Raw genomic sequence first — 16,954 nt, 5'->3', positions numbered from 1 at the left:
GCAGATTTCATGACATATGCGGGTGATATTAAATCCAATTCTGATTCTGAGGCTTTACAAGGTGTTGGTCAGACCACATTTGGATAATTGTGCACAGTTCTGGGCCCCTTATCTAAGAGAGAATTTAAGATTCAAGGAATGTATAAATTATACAGCTTTGAGATATACTTGCTCACAAGTAGCCACAAAGAAAGAAAGAAAACTCGATTTGAGAAAAACAAAAGAATAAAAATAAAAGACAACACTCGTTGTGCAAGAGAAAGAAAAAAACACAAATCATGCAAGCAATTGAAGCAAATAACAACATTCTGAACCAAACAGAGTCTTCAGATTCAAATCCCAGAACTGCCCAGAGAAATCTCAAAGCCTCGCTTATCAGTTCATCTTATTAGTGGGCACAGAGCACAGCAGCTGGGGGCAGTCTTCATAGCATCAACGCCATGGAGGGAGGGGAACAAGCACAACTGGCTCTCACCCCAGATCCTGACACCTTGTCTTTTCAGTCTATCTGGGACAGCGTTTAAATTGACCAAACAACAGAACAGCAAAAGGCTGTTCCCTACAGAGAAGATTGAACATCATGGACAGCAAATGAAATCAGCTCTTCCCTTCAATTTGGGACTGTGCTTTAATTGTCTGAACAGTGTATCGTACCTCACACTAGGACCCAGGTACCACTGCAGCAAGAGGTTCTGGGCCTAGGACACACCGTCCAGCAATTCGCTGCTGGCCCGGATTTTGCTGCTCAGCCCGAAGCCACTTTCAAGCTCTGCAAATGAGCACAGCAGCCAGAGAAATCCAACCTCACACATGGGCCAGTTGTATGAGCATCAAATCTCCTCTGCCCGGTCCTTAACTTCTGCTCTTGGCATCCAGAGAGATGCAACCTTGCACCTGGGCCAGTTGTACTGGAATCGGAACTCCATCTGCAACACACCATCTCAGTTCATCCCCTGAACTCACCTCACCATCACTCACCCCTTCACTGTTTCTGGCAATAACTTAACCCAATTTACCTCAGAAAAGGTATTTTTAGTGATGTTTCAGTCAGATTTCTTAACTTTTTAACTATCGTATGTGCTCAGTGTTGCTATCTTAACTGGAAGTAAGGAATATACTGGCATTGGAGAGTGTTCAGATGTTTACGAGAGTGTTTACAGGAGTGAAAGGCCTAATGTATGAGGAGCGTTTGATGGTTCTGGGCTTATTCTTGCTGGAATTTAGAAGAATGAGGGGGTTCTCATAGTAACCCTTTGACTTTTGAAAGGCCTATATAGAGTGGGCAGGGAGAGGATGTTTTCTATAATGGAGGAGTCTAGGACCAGAGGGCATACCCTCAGAATATAAGGACATCCTTTTAGAACAAAGATGAGGAGGAATTTCTTTAGCCAGAGTAGTGAATCTATGGAATTCATTACCTCAGATAGCAGAGGAAGTGAATACTAGGTATATTTAAAGTGCGGGTTGATTAGTCAGGGCATTAAAGGTTGCGGGGAGAAGATAGGAGAATGGGATTGAGAGGAATAACTAATCAGCCATGATGGAATGACAGAGCAGACTTGATGGGCTGAATGAACTAATTCTGCAACTATGTCTTCTAGCCTTATGATCCCATTGAAACCTCCCGATATGAGAAGTCTGGATAGAGTGGGCATGCAGGAGCCGTCTCCGTCAGTGAGTGAGTCCTAGGATCTGAGTGCATGGCCGCAACATGAAGGGACATCCCTTTAGAACTGAGACGGGGAGGAATTTCTTCAGCCAGAGGGTGGGGAATCTACAGAATTGAAGGGGATGAAACCAGAGTACCAGATTAGATAGTGAGGAGGTTGTGGAGACAGATTTGTTAAGAACTCAGACAAAGTCAGAATTCAGAAAGTTGAGTATCGTGGGACTAATGTTCTGAGCTGCATATACTTCAATGCAAGAAGTATTGTAGGAAAGGCGGATGAGCTCAGAGCATGGATCAACAGATGGAATTATGATATTGTAGCCATTACTGAGACTTTCAGGAGGGGCAAGACGGGCAGCTCAATATTTTAGGATTCCATTGTTTTAGATGCGACAGAATGGGAGGAATTAAAAGGGGGGGGCATTACTACTCAGGGAAAATGTCATGGCAGTGCTCAGTCAGGATACACTCGAGCTCATCTAGTGAGGCTTTATGGATAGAAATGAGAAATAAAGCTATACCACGTTAGTGGGATTATGTTACAGACCACCCATCAGTTCACAGATTTAGAGGAGCAAATTTGTAGAGAGATTGCAAGCTGTTGTAATAGTTGGTGATTTTTAACTTTCCACATATTAACTGGGACTCCCATTCTGTAAAAGGGCTGGATGGGAAAGAGTTTGTTAAATTTGTTCAGAAACAGTTCCTTAATCAGTACATTGAAGTCCTTCTTGTGAGCGCGATACCAAATCTCCTTTAGAAAATGAGACATGACAATTGATAGAAGTTTGTGTCGGGGAACACTTTGCATCTATTAATCATAATGCCATTAGTTTCAAGGTGATTGTGGAAAAGGATAGTGTTACGTACCCCGTAACTGGGTTTACAGACCAGCAGAAATAAAAGAATCCGTTGGAGTCTGGTGGTACCGAAAACTAAGGATGTTTATTAGTAAACTAAGCAATACAATATGAAAAATGCAAATATACAAAGAAGAAGCCATAATACATAAATCAACAGTCTCACTCTCTTATCTGTAGCAGATGTTCCTGCCTCTGTGCTTCATATCTCTCTCTGTCTCTCTCTCTCACACTCTCACACTCTCACTCTCACTCTCTCTCTCTCTCTCGCAATAGTTCATATTTCTCCGGGGGGAACTATGAAGGATCTGTTTAGGGTTTAGGGAACTTTGGTTTTTGAGAGCTATTGAAGCCCTAGTTAAGAAAAAGAAGGAAGTGCACAGCAAGTATTTATATATACTTTACATACTTTATATACATACTTTATTGATCCCGAGGGAAATTGGGTTTCGTTACAGTCGCACCAACCAAGAATAGTGTAGAAATATAGCAATAGAAAACCATAAATAATTAAATAATAATAAGTAAATAATGCCAAGTGGAAATTAGTCCAGGACCAGCCTATTGGCTGAGGGTGTATTGATATATTGTGATATACAGATATATTGAGAGCAAAAGGATAGCAAGGGACAAAGTTAGTCCTCTGAAGGATCAGAGAAGTGATGTAAGCATAGAGCCAAAAGGGGTGGAGGAGGTCTTAAATAGATAGTTTACATCCGTATTTGATCAGGAGACAGTTAGAGTCTATAGATGTGAGGCAATGCAACAGTGAGGTCATGAGCCTGAAAGAGATCACAGAGCAGGAGGTGATTACTGTCTTGAGGCAAATTAGATCGGGATTTTTTCTTGGACCTTGTGGGAGGCAAGTGCAGAAATTGCAGGGGCCCTAGCTGAGATATTTGAAACATCCTTGGCCATGGGTGAGGTACTGGAGGTTTGGAGGATAGCTGATGTTATTGCATTGTTTAAGCAAAGCTCTAAGAATAAACCAAGAAATTAAAGGCCAGTGAGCCTGACATCAGTAGTGGGAAAGTTATTGGAAGGTATTCTAAGGGAACAAACATGTAAGTATTTGAATAGATAAGTACTGATTAGGGATGGTCAACATGGCTTTGTGAACAGTAAGTTGTAGCTGTTGTAGGAAAGTAGCATTCATCATCAAAGATCCTCACAACCCAGGCCATGCTCTTTTCTCACTGCTGCCATCAGGTAGAAGGTACAAGAATCTCAGGACTCGTGCCACTATGTCCAAGTTACTGCCCTAAAACCATCAAGCTCCTGAACAAAAGGGAATAGCTACACCCTCTTGCCCATCCATTGTGATGTCCCCACAACCACACTTTAAGGACTCTTTATCTTGTTATTTCATGTTCTTGTTATGTATATTTATATCTGCATTTGCACAATTGCTATCTTCTATACTCTAGTTGATCTTTCATTGATCCTGTTATGGTTGCTATTCTATAGATTTGCTGAGCATATCAGTAGGAAAATGAATTTCAGGGTTTTATGTGGTGACATATGTGTTGTTTAATAATAACATTTACTTTGAACTTTGAACATCAAAACACCTTTGCTCTGTCCACAACAGACAGGATTTGCCCGTGGCCAATCATTTTAATTCCATTCCCCATTCCTATTTCAACATATTGGGTCAAGGCTTCCATATTCCAACTGGATAGCCTCTTTCCTGATAGTAGGAACATTGATGTCTCTGACCCAGTAATTTCTCCCTGCTTCCCCTTCTCTCTTTTTTCATTCCCTATTCTGTTTCCCCTCTTACTGCTTCTTGCCTGTCTATCAACTCCCTCTGGTTACACTCCTCTTTCCCTTTCTCCCATGGTCCACTTTCTTCTCCTACCAATTTCCTCCTCCTTCCAGATTTCTCCTTCAGCTCTTTACTTTTTCCACCTATCACCTCCCACACTCATTTCATCCCTCATCCCCCTCCCACCTATCATCCTTCTCACCTGGCTTCACCTACCACCTGCCAACTTGTATTCCTTCCCCTCCTCTCACCAACTTATTCTGGCTTTTCCCCCTCTCCCACTTTCTAGTCCTGATGCCTCAGCCCTAAGCATCAACTAACTGTTTCTGCTGCCTAACTTGCTGAGTCCCTCCAACATGTTGTATGTTGCAATGAAATGCATAATTTTGTGAAATCAGAGTCAGCGAGGGCTGCACGGGGGGGGGGGGGGGGTTAGCCTCCATGTGTTACCACACTTCTGGTGCCAAAATAGCATGCCCACAGCTCACTTACCGTAACCCATGTGTTTGGAGTGTGGGATGAAACCAGGCATTCAGAAGAAACCCACAGGGTCAGGGGCAGCATGTACAAATGCCTTACAGAGAGTGGCAGTAATCGAACCTTGATCTTACAGCTTCTGCTGTAAGGCTTTGCACTAACTGCTATGCTACTATGTTGCCCCCTACTGTAGCAAATTGTTACTGGTGTACTGCAGAGAACATTCTGATTGGTTGCACCACCATCTGGTATGAAGGCGCCAGTGCACAGGATCAAGAAAAAAATCCCTGAGGGTTGTAAGCTCAGCCAGCTCCATCACGGGCACTAGCTTCTCACCATCGAGGACAACTTCAAAAGGAAATGCCTCAGGAAGCCAGCATTCCTCATCAAGGACTTTCGCTCTCCAAGACAATGAGAATGCCTGAAGACACACTTTGTCAATGTTATAGGAACAGCCTTTTCCCCTGCACCTCCAGAATTTATTTTACCTTTTTATTTTTATTTAGAGATACAGTGTGTAATAGGACCTTCCAGCCCTTTGAACCACACTGCCCAGCACCTTTCCCTCTCAGCTGAATAGATGCACAGTGCGCAATAACTGAAATAACGGCTGTGCACATAGCCTTTGTTGCCACGCGGCTGGAATTTTCTTTTATATAATGTGAGTATAATGTGCGCGTAGTTTTCAGGCTGTGTAAGAAATTTCCTGCTCAGAGCAATGGGTGGTCTGTGCAGCTGTGAGGAAATGTTTCCACACAGCAGCCCACAAGTTAACCCTATCCTCATCACAGGACAATTTACAATAAAGAATTAACCTACTAACTGGTACGTCTTTGGACTGTGAGAGGAAGCTGGAGCACCTGGAGAAAACCCATGCATTTCACTGGTAGTCTACACAGATGATGTCAGAAATGAACTTCAGACTCCATCCTGAGCAGTAAAAGCATCATGCTAACTGCTGTACTACCATGACTCCCTATCTGAATGATCCAAGAACACCACCTCACTGTTCTACTCTCTTTCTGCACTACTTTGATTTTTTTCATATTTCTTTATGTAACTTGTAGTTCTTTTGTACACATTGCCAGGTACTACTGCCACATAAAAACAAATTTAATATGTTAGTGATAATAAACTTGATTTTGATTCAGAAGTTAACACAGTACTGTAGGTGAACACAGCACTTGAAATGAATAACATGATGAACTTGCTCTGCTCCTGTACCAGATGGCCTTATTGCTTGGATTGAATCTGGTTATCAGGCACACGGTGACAGTGGTTCATGCAGCCCCAGGCACCATTTCCCCATCCTCACTGGTTCCTTCTGACTCTTCCCAGGATACAGGCATTGGACCAGTCTGCCTCCCAGTTCCTGTCACTCCTCCCTTGGCTGGTGTCACAGGGGTCCGTCCAGGAACCGCGGCTGAAGGAACAAGCTCTCACGGTAAGTGAAAAAGGCAGTAGGATAATGTGGCAGGTACCCTGTCTCCCCCCCCCTCCCCCACTACCCCCCAGGAACTGAACATCAAGCTAATTCCTTCCTCTCCCTTCTGGGACTTAGTGTGGAACACATACTGTCCTCTTCGATCTGTCAAAGGGACAGTATTGTGGGAGCCTTACATTGAGTGACTCTGGGGGTAGTTGTATAATGGGATGGTGTGGAGGGGGCTTCACCCTGTGCCTGACCCCAGAAGTGTGTGATGGACAGTGTGGAGGAATGTTCACGCTATGTCTGACTCTGGGAGTGTGTGCTGCAATGGGTGGAGGGAGCTTCATTTTGTATCCTACATGGAGTGTGTGATAGGATGATGTGAAGGAAGGTTCACAGTGTTTTACTGTGGAAATACAGTGCATCTATTTTACTTGTGACCCATGTTTCTTCTTTCTGCCCCCAGTGTCTCATCGTCCTGTGTGAGGCAGTGGATCGAACCTCTCAGGCTTCCTCTCGCTTGGTTTATGAGTCACTGCTGTCTGAGCACCAGGTTGTATTGGACAGTTTGCTGCAGGGCAGCCGGGAAATGCAGCCACCACCCACAAAGCAGCAAGGTAGTATGTGACAGTGTCTGCACAATTTACCGGGAAGAGCTGGCTGGGCATGTGCTTCCAGCATATTAGACGAGAAATTCTGATGTTCAATAGGTATATTTAATATCAGAGAAATGTACACGATACAGTCGGCCCTTCTTATCTGCAGGGGATTGATTCAGGGACCCCCTGCGGATACCAAAATTCGTGGATGCTCAAGTCCTTTATTTAACATGTATATCAGTGCAGGTGGTCTTTAGGACCCAGTGGAACCCCGGACTTTATTTAACGTCTCTCCGTGCGGTGGACATTAGAACCTGGCGTTGCAGCTCTGAATCCGCAGTGTTTCTGTTCATGAAAATAATCACGATCGCGATTGAAAATAAGGTGGAAGTAATAAAGCGATCGGAAAGAGGTGAAATGCCATCGGTCATTGGAAAAGCGTTGGGCTACAATCGGTCAACGATCGGAACAATTTTAATGGAGCATATGAAAGGCCCTGCCCCAATGAAAACTACAATTATTACTAAGCAACACAGTGGTTTAATTATTGAAATACGGATGCTTCTTAAGTGTTTTATATGCATAGAAAGGTAAAATATTTTCTATATACTAAGAAAAACATTTGACTAACTGCGCGAAATAATACCAGATATACCTGTTCCGACTTCAAATTCGACTTAAAGATGGACTCAGGAACGGAACTTATTCATAACCTGGGGACTGCCTTTACTTTTAAGTCATTTCTAGATTACTTATAATATCTAAAACAATGTAAATGCTATGTAAGTATACTGTACTGTTTAGGGAATAATGACAAGAAAAAAATAGTCTGTACATGCTCAAGCAATGAGTACTGGAGAGAGAACTTACAGATTTTCCTGATCCTTGGTTGGTTGTATCCGTGCATACGGAATCTGCGGATGAGGAGGGCCGACTGTATACATCCTGAAATTATTTTACTTCGCAAACATCCACATGCCCCAAAGAATGAATGACAGTTACCTAGAACCCCAAAGCCAGCCCCCAGCTGTCCCCCCCCCCCATGTAAGCAGCAGCAAAGCAACAAACCCCGCTTCCTCACCAGCAGGAAAATAAGCATCGGCATCCCACCCATCGAGCACTCACATGTGCAGCAAAGCATCAGTAAAGACACAGACTTGCAGTACCCCAAAGACTACTTATTCACCTGGTAATTCGACATACCACAGGCTCTCCCTCTCCTTAATAAGGGAAAAAGAGGTGTTCCCGTTTCACAGTGAGAGGGAGACATGTTGATTTATAATGTTAAAAGTCTGTTTTGTCGCTTTTTCCAGCCCTGCACCCAGAAAATTGGCCCTGGAAAGGCTCAGGTCTCTGGACACACAGCTCCTGATTTTCCATGTTCTCCCACGAAGCCTCAGTCAGGGGCACCAGCCTTGAATCAACCCGTCTCCAGAGCCACGGAAATCCGGCACCCTGAAGGCATGCTAGTCTTCCAGGCTGTGTTCTTAGCATATCAAAAAGTGGCCAGTTGTGAGGCCCCAAGAGCAGGTCCCATTCCTGCAAAGAACCCAAGTCAGAGTGTAACTCCAGGTCAGGGTCTTCAAAAAAAAAACCTTGAAAAAGGAAAATAGACATATCAAAGATAGAAATAGGGCTGTTTCTGAAGATGCAAGCAAGGGAGTCGCCATTTAGTGCCATCTTAACTTTGTTTCACCTTCTTCCCAGACCATTATTCCCACTCGTGCACAGTGCTCCCAGTGAGGGTCTGACTCGGGGATACAAAGATGGGAACCATGCACTTTGCTGCTTGAGTGGGTCTGACCCAGGGAATACAGGGACAGGAACAAATGCATGATGCTCCTATTGTGTTTCTGATCTGGAGAATATAGAGAGGTGAACCATGCACGGTACTCCCAGTGTGGGTCTGAGCCAGAGGGATAAGTAAACAGGAACTTGTTGAGTACATTGTAGATCACCAACGTTTCATTCGAAGTTGCACTGATGATGTTGCCCAGCTGGGTAATGAAACATCTGCAGGCTAACAAGCCAGCTCAGCGAGCTACTCACAGACAACATCCTCAACTCGAGCTACAAATCTTTTCCAACATCTTAAAGACAGTAGCTGTGCACAAGGCCCCTGGACTGAGTTTGACCCTGAGTCTGTCCCGGTGTGGATCTGACCAAGAGATGCAGAGATGGGAACCGTTCATGATGCTACCACTCTAGGTCTAAATTAGAGGGTATGAAAACAGGAATCGTGTAAGATGCTATTTATGTGAGTGTGACCCAGGAACCATGCATGGTGCCCCCGGTGTGGGTCTAGCCTAGCGGACCCTGAGCTGGGAACCGTGCGTGCTGCTCCTGGTTTGGTGTGGACCCGTATCTGACCCAGAGTAATACTGAGATGGGATTGTGAAGTCTGGATTTGTTCCCTGTGAGGGTAAGATGGAGACGCATCAGAACACCAAATTAAACCCCTGCTGGTTCCATTGTGCCTACCTTGTTTTCACAGGTTTGGAAGGGTTTTCGGAGTCCCAGGATCACCTTCAGATTGTGCACACTGCTGCAGTGGCTACTCTCTGCCACGTCCCACCAGGAGGAAATTGCTGTCAAGAATCCAAGTGCAAGGTAACATCTGGACACACTGTTTGTTGTGATGGAAATGAGAAAGATTCTTTGGGTCTCAAAGGCAAGAGCTCTGGACACACAGTTGTAATAATACAAGGGGAGAAAAAGCTTGGGAACAACTCAAGCAACTATAATATTCGCACAAACACGCTTAGAATAGACGAACGTGGGAGAAGTCGGTTCTGCAGTACAATACACGGGAAAACAGTGTGGGGACGGAGTACAGGTACACATATAAGCAAGGGAAAAGTAACTACAATACCTGCCGCCCTTGACTTGGGCAGGCACAGCTCTTTGCTAAAGGGACAACAAGAAATGCTCCCACAACTCTATTCAATGTACAGCTTACCACGTGTCTCCAGTGCCGTTGCCTGGAGTGAAGCAGGGTGATCCCTCGAGGATGGCAAAAGAGAGCGAGCCAAGTACATGTCGCACCCTTTGTAGGTCAGGGGGCTGGCAGGTCCAGCCCAGGTGATTCACCAGGGGGCCAACAGCTTGGTGCTAGATGGGTTAATCCAATTAAGGTGGCCAGTGGTTAAATGTGCATTGATTAGTTGGGAGGGGCAAAATGTTGACTGGTAGGTGGTGTGACTTCCAACCAGGTGAGGGCAGTGCTGTCATCTGACAGGCACAACTCTCTGAGTACACTTGTGTTTGGTATTGAGGGATAGTGCAGCGCACACCAGGATGCCAGCATGCAGGATACTCATCTGAATTTTATTGCTACCCCTGCTTGTACAGTATGTAAACTCCCATGAGGGAGTGGCTAACTGAGTGGCGTAGGAATAACATTAGTAACTACCACAACATCTTGAAAAAAATGAAAACTAGGTACGTACTACTTGTTGAAAAAACTGCATTGAAATTATAGTCACTGAAACAGAACAATTCAGTTCACTTTACCTATAGCACATAACTTATGCTCTTTATATAAACATAAAAAAGAATTTCCAACATTATAACTGTCTCTCCCCCCCCCTCCCCAATAAGAATGGTATCACTCTTTGCCTCAGTTGGATAAGGTAGTCTTCTTTCAATAACCCCAGGCCTGAAACAACTCCAAGTAGCTCTCCTGCCACTGAACATTTTTTTAGCTAATCCAGCTTTGCAATGAGGTTCAGCTTCTCAGTGTCTTGTCATCCCAGGATTGGTGAGAAGAGATTCTTTTAACTGTTTCTTATTTTTATGGATGGAAGCGGTAAACGTTCCTTACACAGTGTGCTTGTGTTTCCCTGGCCCTGTGAGCACTTTCTTTGTTGGGTTTAGCGTATTGCCTGTTTTCTTCGCCAGTTTTGTGAACAGACATTTAGGGATAGCTGTGACATCTGCTCAGGGTCCATTTTGAACATTACTGCCTCATTATACAACTGAACTATAGTACACCAACCTTGTCTATTTGAATCTTGAACCCCAATGAAAGCTCTCTCTTCTTCTAAATCTTGATCTTCTTTGACCTCCTGAAGAACTGTGACACTGGTTTTTATAATGGCTGACTCTATGGCATTGGTGGCATTTCACTTATTTTGCTGGACATGGACCAGAGACTTGCTACATCTCTTGCAGTTGGACATTTTACCTGCTCTTTGTTTTGCTCTGTTTTGTTTGAACTGAGCTCTACCGTCACCTCTTTCTGGAGTCTTTCTGACCGCACCTTGTTTGTACCCTTCTTTCTGTACAGCTTGTAGCTTTACCTCAGTATCATTTTCATGCCTGAGTTCCACCTGTTGCTGACGAACATTCTCACTCTGCCTGACCATAGTAATAACTTTCTTCAGTGTGAGGTTTGCCCGCAATGGAAATTGCTCTGACAATTTGGTGTCAAGTAGCCCAACAACAATTCCGTCTCTAATGAGCTCATTTCTCAGATTTCCATATGCACAGTTGCCTGACGGTATACAATGCTAGATGAAGTCATTTACAGTTTCATCTGGCTCCTGTTTTCTGGAGTTGAAGTTTGCTTTCTCCTATATCATATTTTACTTTCCTGTGAAATACTCTTTGAATTTATCCTGCACTGTTTTGTACTCCTTTTTCTGAGCATCTGTCAGTCCTAATCCACCCATGATGTCACCTGCTTTGCCGCCCATGCAGTATATCAGTGTGATTACGTGATGCTCTTCTGAAGCCTGAGTGAGATTGCTTGCAACTCTAAATCTCTCAAAGTGTCTGTCTTCTTTCAAAGTCCCTTGTTTTAGAGCAATCAGATGTCTCAGGGGGCTCAGTAGATGTGGTACTGCAAGTATATGCTCCATTTTCCTGTTTGTTATTTTATTTATTTGGACTGCGAAAGTCTTTTCTCTCCCTGAGAGTTTGACTGATTGCTCTGCTGTGTCTGTCTCTGTGCCCTTTCCCAGGCTAGTGGCCCACAGATTATTACAGCATATGCACTTTGGGGTATAGCTGAAGGCATTTCCTAGCAACCCTGGCCCTTTGTCAGCCGATGCCTCATGGTTCATACAGTTAGCAAACTAGCATAGTCAGTTTAAGCTACTAAGTCTCTGGATATTGTTCATAGAGATATGTAAACAAGAACAGTCTCACTGTAAATTCTTTTTTATCGGGGATCTCACTTGGCCTGTAGCACCAATTCATCAACGATCAACCACTTCTGACACCATGTTGTGTTTGTTATTGAGGGAGAGTGAGTGCAGAGCACACCAGGACACCAACCTGCAGGATATTCAACTGAACTCTGTTGATAACCTTGCTTGTACATTATTTGAACTCCTCCCATGTGGGAGTGGCTAACTGGATGGCAGAGGATTAACACTATTAACTACCACTACGCACACTGCAAGGCAAGCAGAAGACTATGGGCTCTCAAGAGAGTCTGTTCCCAGCATCTAGTCTTCCAGAGGCCTGTTTTTATATTCTAGGGTCAGGGAGCCTACAGAAGGAATTAGACTGGTTGGGGGAGTAGGCAAGTAAGTGGCAGGTGGAATGCAGTGTGGGGAACTGTGGGGTGATGCACTTTGGTAGGAAGGATAAAGATGTTGACTGTTTTCTAAATGGGGAGGGAATTCAGGAATTCAAGGTGCAAAGGGATTTGGGAGTCACAGTTTAGGATTCTCTTGAATTTAACCTGCAGGTTGAGTCAGTAGTAAGCATGGCAAACAAAACATTAGCATTAATTTCGAGAGAAGTGGAAACTGAAAGCCAGGGTGTGTTGCTGAAGCTTTACAAGATGTACAGATCTTATCTGAAATATCGAGCAGTTCTAGGCTTTGTATCTAAGGAAAGGTGAGCTAGCTCTAGAAAGGATCCAGAGGAGATTTAGCAGAATGATCCCAGAATGAAAGAGTTAACATATGAAGAGTTAACATACAGGGTGCATTCAATGCCACTGGCCCTGTACTCAGATGGGTTGAACAGAGGATCTCATTGAAACCTCTTGGATGTTGACAAGTAGATGGAGTGAACATTGATACAATGTCCCCATTGATAGAAGAGTCTAGGATTTTTTGCATAGATGAGAGAGTTAGCCTTTGAGAGATCTCATTGGAATTCAGAAGAATGAAAGGAGATCTTATAGAAACATATAAAATTATGAAAGGGAAAGGGGCAGGAATGTAGTTCCCACTGGCAGTTGAAACTAGAACTAGGGGATATAGCCACAAGATTCAGTGTTATTGGTTTATTATTGCCACATGTGCCCAGATACAGTGAAAAGCTGGTCTTGTGTGCTGTTCAATTAACTATAAAATGCATTGACAAAGAACAAAGTAAAACAATAATGCAGAATAAAGTGTAAAGGTTCAGAGAAAATGTAGTGCAAGTAAACATGCACCTCTACCTGGCTGAATGTAGACTATCAGAAATTTTAGCAAGCTCTCTGTAGTCATTCACAGGTATGTTAGCGAGGGCTGTGCGAACTGGATCAGGCTTTTGCTGCACAAAGAGTTCTTTAAAAATAAAACAGTGGTGACTTCCCAGGAGAGACATCATGTGTTCTGTTAGCTCTGAAGGCCAGCATCTCCCAGACCGAGCAAAGGAGGCACCTTTGGCATGCTGAGACTCCCAACAGTAAAAGCTGGGTTTTCAGTGTGTGATGTTTAACACGTTCTGTCAGATGTTCAAGCAGGCTCACCACATTCCCTGCCATGAAGCTACTAAGCTGCACATTGTCCGCAGAGATTTCTCGCAGCGCGAATTGGGCCTTGACTTGTGCAAATCAAGTGATGGCATTTTACTTCCAAAACTCTGGCAATATCAAAGTGGTCGACATCTTGAATAACTCTGGAATCATCCTGGAGCATCGAGGTCACCCAGTGTAGGTTTTAGTAAATAACACAGCAGAGGCATTTTAAGTTTAAGGAAAACCGTAACATCTCCTTTGTTGTCCACTAAATATCAAACACTAAGTGCAGTGAAAAACTTTATGTCATCATGTCAGACCAGCCTCTTAAAGTGAGCCCCAAATCAATGAGGGTGGTTGTGAATTATGCCAATGTTTCCACCCCTTACGTTACCCTATACCAGCCCTGTCCAACCTCTCCTTATAACTCCAGCCTTGCAGTCCCAGGAACGTCCTGGTGAATCTTTCCTGCATCCTCTCCAGCTTAATCCCACCTTTCCTATAGCCGAGTGACCAGAACTACACATAGTGCTCCAGTACTCACAACATCTTGTACAGCTGTAATGCGGCTCTTAACTCATGTACTCTGACTAAAGGCCAGTGTGCCAAACACCCCCTTCACCATCTGTGTACCTAGCTCCACTTTCAGTGAACCATAATTCTGTATCTCAGGGTCTGTCTGTTCTACAACACTCCCCATTATAGGGTACAGTTTTGGTCGAAACATTACAGGAAGGGTGTCAAAGCTTCAGAGAGGATGTAGAAAAGGTTCATTAGATTATGAGAAGCATCAGTAGAGTAGACAGAATCCTTTTTCTCATGGTTCATACGTCCAATACTAGAGGGCATGCATTTAAGGTGAGAGTAAGTTTAGAGATGTGTGGGACTGTTTTTTTTATATATTAAACAGAGATTGGTGGGTATCTGGAATTTGTTGCCGGGGTGGTAGTGGTGACATAGATATAATAGAGACATGTAAGAGGCTGTTAGACAAATGATTGGAATTGGTATTGGTTTATTATTGTCGCACACCCAGATACAGTGAAAGGCTTTTCTGTACACGCCACATGCGGGCAGAAAGGATTCAGTTTCAGACACGAGGTACGTCAGATACTGGAAATCTAGAGCAGTACACACAATGTGCTGGTGGAGCTCAGCAGGTCAGGTAGCATCTGTGGATGGGAATGAACAGTCGACGTTTCGATCCAAGACCCTTCATCACAACTGCACAGAGTACTCCCTAGTGCAGCCTCACTGATGTCTTGTACAGTTGTAACGCGGTGTCATGTCTTCTGTACTCAGTGCCACATTCAGTGAAGGCCAGTGTGTCAAAAGGAATCCGTTTTATGGTGCATCATATTCAGCATAGACTTGACAGGATTGAAGAGGCTGTACACTGAATTCTAGGGACTCCCAAGATCTCTACAGCAGGGCCCAGCAGGGCAAGTGAGAAGCTAGAGAGACAGACTATCTGTGGGGTAGATGAAAAGACCGAGAACAGGTTCAGGAAGCAGGAAGGTTGGGGATGGAGGGAGGTGGTCAGAGACATGTCAGGGTGGGGCTGGAACCTCTGTCAGGGAGCAGGGGAGGGGGGAGGTTTGGGATGGTGGGGCTGACAACAGGATGGGGTGTGTTTGCGAATGATGGGAGAAGTTTGAGCCTCTTTCTCTATTACAGGTGACTCAGTATGTGAACAACCACCTCTTTCCCACAGAGAAGCCACAGGAACCGAACAACTTCCTGAATGGAATCAAAGACCAGACCCTGGTGCTCTACACACTAAAGGTAGGGAGCATGGACAGGGACTCTGGTGTATGGGTCTCCCCCGGAAAGAGAGACTACAGTCAGTGTTCAGCTCTCACACTGAGAGACACTGGTTAGTGTACAGATATTCCCCTGATAGAGAGGGACTGAGAAACAGTGTGTAGATCAACCCCTGAAAGAGATGGACTGAGAGGCACCTGTCAGTGTACAGATTATCCATCTGAGAGAGCAGGACGAAAACACCAGGTCAGTGTGCAGGTCAGAGAGAGGAACTGTGGGACACCAGTGTCCAGATCGCCCCGAGAGGAAAGGATGACAGACATCGGTCAGTGTGCACATCACCTGCTGAGAAAGAGGGACTGAGAGATATTTGTCAGTGTGCAGATCTGCCCCTTAGTGAGAGGGGCTGAGAGACACGAGTCAGTGTACAGACCTCACTGACAGCAAGAGACTGAGCAATAGTAATCAGTGTACATACAGATCTTATGCTTAGAGAGAGGCACGAAAACATTGTTCAGTGTACAGACAACCCCCTCGGAGAGCGAGGGACTGGGAAACACTAGTTAGGGTATAGATTTCCCTTGAGAGAAAGAGACCAAGAGACAGAAGTCAATGTACAGATCTCACTCTGAGAGCAAGGGACTGAGAGACATCGGTCAGTGTATAGATCCTCCCCCCCCCCCCCCCCCCCCACCCGAGGGAGGCTGACTGAGAAGTGCTGATCAGCATTTGGCTTTCCCCCTTAAATGAGAGGGACTGAAAGACACTGGTCATTATACAGAGTTCCCTATGAGAGAGACTCATTCAGAGACAACAGACAGTGTACAGTTCTCACAAAGTACACTGCAGGTGCTGTGGTCAAATCAACACGTGCAAAAGCTGGATGAACTCAGAAGGTTGGGCAGCATCCGTTGAAAAGAGCAGTCAACGTTTCGGGCCAAGCCCTTCGTCAGGATTGGGTCTTGGCCCGAAACGTTGACTGCTCTTTTCAACGGATGCTGCCCGACCTGCTGAGTTCATCCAAGTTTTCTATGTGTACAGTTCTCCCCTTGAATGAGAAGGATTGAAAGGCACCTGACTAACAGTCACTAGTTAGTGTATACAGATCTCCCTCTGCGAATCACCATTCAGTATACGAATCTCCCCCGGGAGAGAAGAACTGATGGATGCTGGGGGGGAGGAAGAGAGAGAGAGAGAGAGAGAGAGAGACACTGATCCATGTACAGATCTGTCCAAGAGAACAGAATTGAGTGACACTGGTCTGTATACAGACCAGCAAGAGAGGGACTGAGTCACCAGTCAATGTAAATATCTCCCCGAGTGAGGGGAACTGAGAGACAATTGCCAGTGTACAGGTCCCCACATTGAGCAGGAAGGAATGCGCATCACCAGACAGAGTGTGAGTGTGTGTGTGAGAGAGAGACATGCACAGGTACTTACTTTGTTTGTTACCTCCATTCTCTCAGGTTATCTACTCCTGCTGTAATGTCAGTAAAGACACATGTCAGCTCGTCATGGACGAGGCTTTACCAAACTTGATTGGGCTCTTGGAAAGTCAGGTGAGTTTCACTCGGAAATCAGACAGCAGTCTCACCTGCTTGACTGTCAGGGTAGGTCACACACACACTATTTACCTCGCCCCTCCTTGGACCACGTGTAAGATACTCAGTCCTCCTCCCACCACCACCCCCCCCCCCCCTCCA

General features: G+C 44.8%; 1 protein-coding gene across 5 annotated transcripts in view; it reads left to right on the top strand.

Annotated features, from left to right (window-relative positions):
• Positions 1-16,954, top strand: part of stk36 (serine/threonine kinase 36 (fused homolog, Drosophila)) — a 61,825-nt gene that overhangs the window by 24,506 nt on the left and 20,365 nt on the right. For all 5 annotated transcript variants that reach the window (XM_059954059.1, XM_059954060.1, XM_059954061.1 and 2 more), the window contains 5 exons: positions 6,113-6,218; positions 6,670-6,820; positions 9,297-9,412; positions 15,165-15,272; positions 16,718-16,810. In XM_059954059.1, coding sequence (XP_059810042.1) covers positions 6,113-6,218; positions 6,670-6,820; positions 9,297-9,412; positions 15,165-15,272; positions 16,718-16,810 — 574 coding nt within the window. The remainder of the gene's footprint in view (positions 1-6,112; positions 6,219-6,669; positions 6,821-9,296; positions 9,413-15,164; positions 15,273-16,717; positions 16,811-16,954) is intronic.

The sequence above is a fragment of the Hypanus sabinus genome, chromosome 29 (genome assembly GCF_030144855.1).
Source record: "Hypanus sabinus isolate sHypSab1 chromosome 29, sHypSab1.hap1, whole genome shotgun sequence".
Classification (NCBI taxonomy): domain Eukaryota; kingdom Metazoa; phylum Chordata; class Chondrichthyes; order Myliobatiformes; family Dasyatidae; genus Hypanus; species Hypanus sabinus.
This window is presented reverse-complemented; position numbering and strand designations above follow the sequence as displayed.